Raw genomic sequence first — 3266 nt, forward strand, 5'->3', positions numbered from 1 at the left:
AATATTGATCAATATTTGCATTTAAATTGATCTTTTTTTTGTGAGTATAAAAAAATATTGTGTTATGTTTGGTCACATTTTCAAAGAGCCACTGCAGAGGGACCAAAGAGCCACATGTGGCCCCAGAGCCGCAGGTTGCAGACCCCTGGCCTAACATGAACTTTTACGTTCAAACATCCAGTTTGTTTATGTTTTCCAGAATGCCGTATGTGTTGGCTCATCGATCTGTTTGCTTTTTCCATTTTCAGTCGTTGAAATGCAAAAGAYCAAAAGTTGATTTTGTCATTAGTGYCGATTATTTTCTTCTAGAAGTACAGCAGGTCAAACTGGTAGAAGACCTTCAGGAGGCCTGAATCAGCTGGGAGCACAGGTCAACTTTATATTAAAAGTATTGATCTGTAGAGGAAGCACTAACCTGATAAAAGACTGAAAGAGCATGCATGGTTTATTTTACGAGTCAGCACATTTTGTTTACATCTTGATAACACAAAGACAGATGACCAGACCAGAGCATGACACCCACAGCTCCAGTTTGTGCTTTTTCTGTTAGTATTAGATTTAAAAACTGCCGAATGCATCTAGTAGTTCCTGAGTGTCACTGTGGTCTCACAAATCACACTAAAAATCAGCRGTTATTCAACCAGAAATGACGAGATGATATGTAACTGTGAATTTCTGCATAAATCCTAACTCCACCAACACAACGTCCTCACTTCAGAAAAAAAAATACCCTAAAACTTTTAAAGTGCACAACCATCCTGGGTTTTATGTCTGCTTGTTTCCTGCTTCTCCTCAAAGTTTCATCTCACTTGATTAAAACGTCACGTTGCTTTAAAATCAATGTTTGTCACAAAAAAACACAGTTTTGATGTTGAAATTCTAATAAAAACTTCACATTGAGACTTTGACAGTCCTGCATCAGTCCTGCTATTTTATTTATCCGAGTACTTTGTTTATTGTTTTTCAAAGTATTTACCACATAGTTTGAATATCTCTTCTCCAATAATAACTGKTGTTTTCATATAGTGTTTATTTAAATAGACCTAATGCAGATTTTCTGTCATTCCCAGTCACCTTTTTTGTCATTGTGCAGTAGATTCAGTTGTCAGCTGACATTATTTAAACTCTGCAGACACACAGTACCCTGAAGTTATCCCACACGATAAATAAAATGATTAAAAAAAGTTAAAGGCTGAAGGAATTCAACCTGAAAGACACAGCTACTTGAATGACAAAAAAAAACTCCCCTTAAATAAATTTAACCAAGTTTTAAAAGATGGTTTTAAAAGACTCTAATGCAGTGGTTGTCTGTCTGCTACCTGCACTGACTCATTCATAAACATATAGTAGGGGAGACCGGGGACAGTAGCAACAAGGGACAGTTGCAACAGGTCATTTTTCTCCAAACAGAAACAGAGTGATGACACTCACACTGTACATGCTCAGTTAGATGTCCCACCTTGTAAAGAAAAAGTCAACAGATTCAAAAACTGATCCAGGATTTATTTGAAAAAACTGTTTTTGAGGAACAAAGTATTTTTTTACCCAGTTTTATTTTTGTTAAACTGTTGTCACTGTTTTTGTGATCCAGATCAAACTTCTKTGGTTTAAACAAGTGATCTGTTGACTTTTAACTAATCTAGTTAACATGTATCCAGATGAGCTTATTTAGCTAACACATGAGGTTTTATCATGGCTGACAGGAAGGGGGACAGTTGTAACAGTTGTTGTAACTGTCCCCATACGATAAATCCATATAAAAACAGAGCACATACAGATGAGATTAACATGTTGAAATTAAGTTTACACTTAAAAGGCTGTTGGGTGTTCATGACAGTTTTATAGTTTAAAACATCAAAGTGTTTAAGATGTATTTTCTACAGTTGTTGTTTTCAACAATGGTTTTAAAATCCCAGTTTGTTTAATGTAAATGTTACATAATGTAGGCGTACAGTGACAATAGACAAAACACAAATTGTTCTGTTATCCTTGTGTCTAAAAGTCAACTGTATTTTATATCAATTAGAGTCTTTGACATCTGTATATAAGGTCTACTCATCAAGGCTAATCTATATTCATCATTTGATCAAAAACAATAAATAAATAACACTGTAATATCATTAGAACTTACAGGTTTTATTCATTTAGCAATAATATAAATATAAAAATAATAAATAAATAACACTGTAATATCATTAGAACTTACAGGTTTTATTCATTTAGCAATAATATAAATATAAAAATAATAAAATTTTTATTTACAGTGAAATATATTGTATTAATAATTTGTTGTAAGCACCCCCAAACAATGTTACAACTGTCCCCAGCCTCGGGGTCAGTTGTAACATCTGACTTTTCATTTTCAAATACAAATAGTGAAGAATGTACATGTTTTAGTCATCTATAAATGGGTTTGACTGTTAACAGACAGATGTGAGTTTATTGTATTAAAATTTGGTTTGTCTAATTCAAACCATCTCTGAGTAACAGAGTCAAATGTAAAAAGTGTTGCAACTGTCCCCGGTCTCCCCCTACTACACTGACCGCACAGACAATTACTTTCTGTGGTATTGTTGTGAGGAAAGGCAGCATGTTGAAAAGGACCCCCTGTTGGACCTATCCCCAACCCACTCCAGTACTCTGCGTACACACCTAAACATGGAGAGCTACACACAACTACAGTCCTTCTGTAACCCCGCTCCTAAATCGATTACCTGTCTCCCCCTGTCAGCCTCCTGGGGGGAAAGGTGTGGGCAACTTAAGGTAGGAGGGGGGGCATTGACTCTAACTTCCTGATGGAACACCGACAGCAGGGAACTGTGGGATGAATAAAACACAGAGCATCTGAGTGGAAAGACAGAGTCGCTTCCTAACAGTTTTCAAARGATTCAAACAGAAAATGACTGCAAATCTTTTTGTCTTTATTTCTAACCTGGAACATTTCCTGACTCTGTAGGCCTGGTCGAGGAGCTCCTAAAAACACCAGTGCTGAGAATACCCGGGGCGAGCTGGTCTTCCTGGGAGACCTGGTCCAGCTGCTCGCAGAGTTGTGCTAAGGGCTACCGAACCCGTCGACGGACCTGTTCTGGACCCGAGGGGAAAAGTGCCCCTGTAGCATGCCGTGGCTCTCCTGTGGAGTATCAGGACTGTAACGTGCAGGCGTGTCCCGGTGAGTGAAGACACACCTCAAACCCAACTATGGCCGTCCATTTGGAGCTTTTACTTCAGTGATCTTTACTGTGGGCTGCCATTTGTAAAGATTACCA

General features: G+C 37.6%; 1 protein-coding gene across 1 annotated transcript in view; it reads left to right on the forward strand.

The window, feature by feature from the left end:
• LOC106527902 (semaphorin-5B) overlaps positions 1–3266 on the forward strand; it is a gene marked incomplete at its 5' end in the record, with an annotated part of 48517 nt that overhangs the window by 10382 nt on the left and 34869 nt on the right. Inside the window, 1 exon segment of the mRNA XM_014022909.1 lies at positions 2957–3169. Within this exon segment, the coding sequence (XP_013878363.1) occupies positions 2957–3169 (213 nt within the window).

The sequence above is a fragment of the Austrofundulus limnaeus genome, unplaced genomic scaffold (assembly GCF_001266775.1).
Source record: "Austrofundulus limnaeus strain Quisiro unplaced genomic scaffold, Austrofundulus_limnaeus-1.0 Scaffold348, whole genome shotgun sequence".
Classification (NCBI taxonomy): Eukaryota; Metazoa; Chordata; class Actinopteri; order Cyprinodontiformes; family Rivulidae; genus Austrofundulus; species Austrofundulus limnaeus.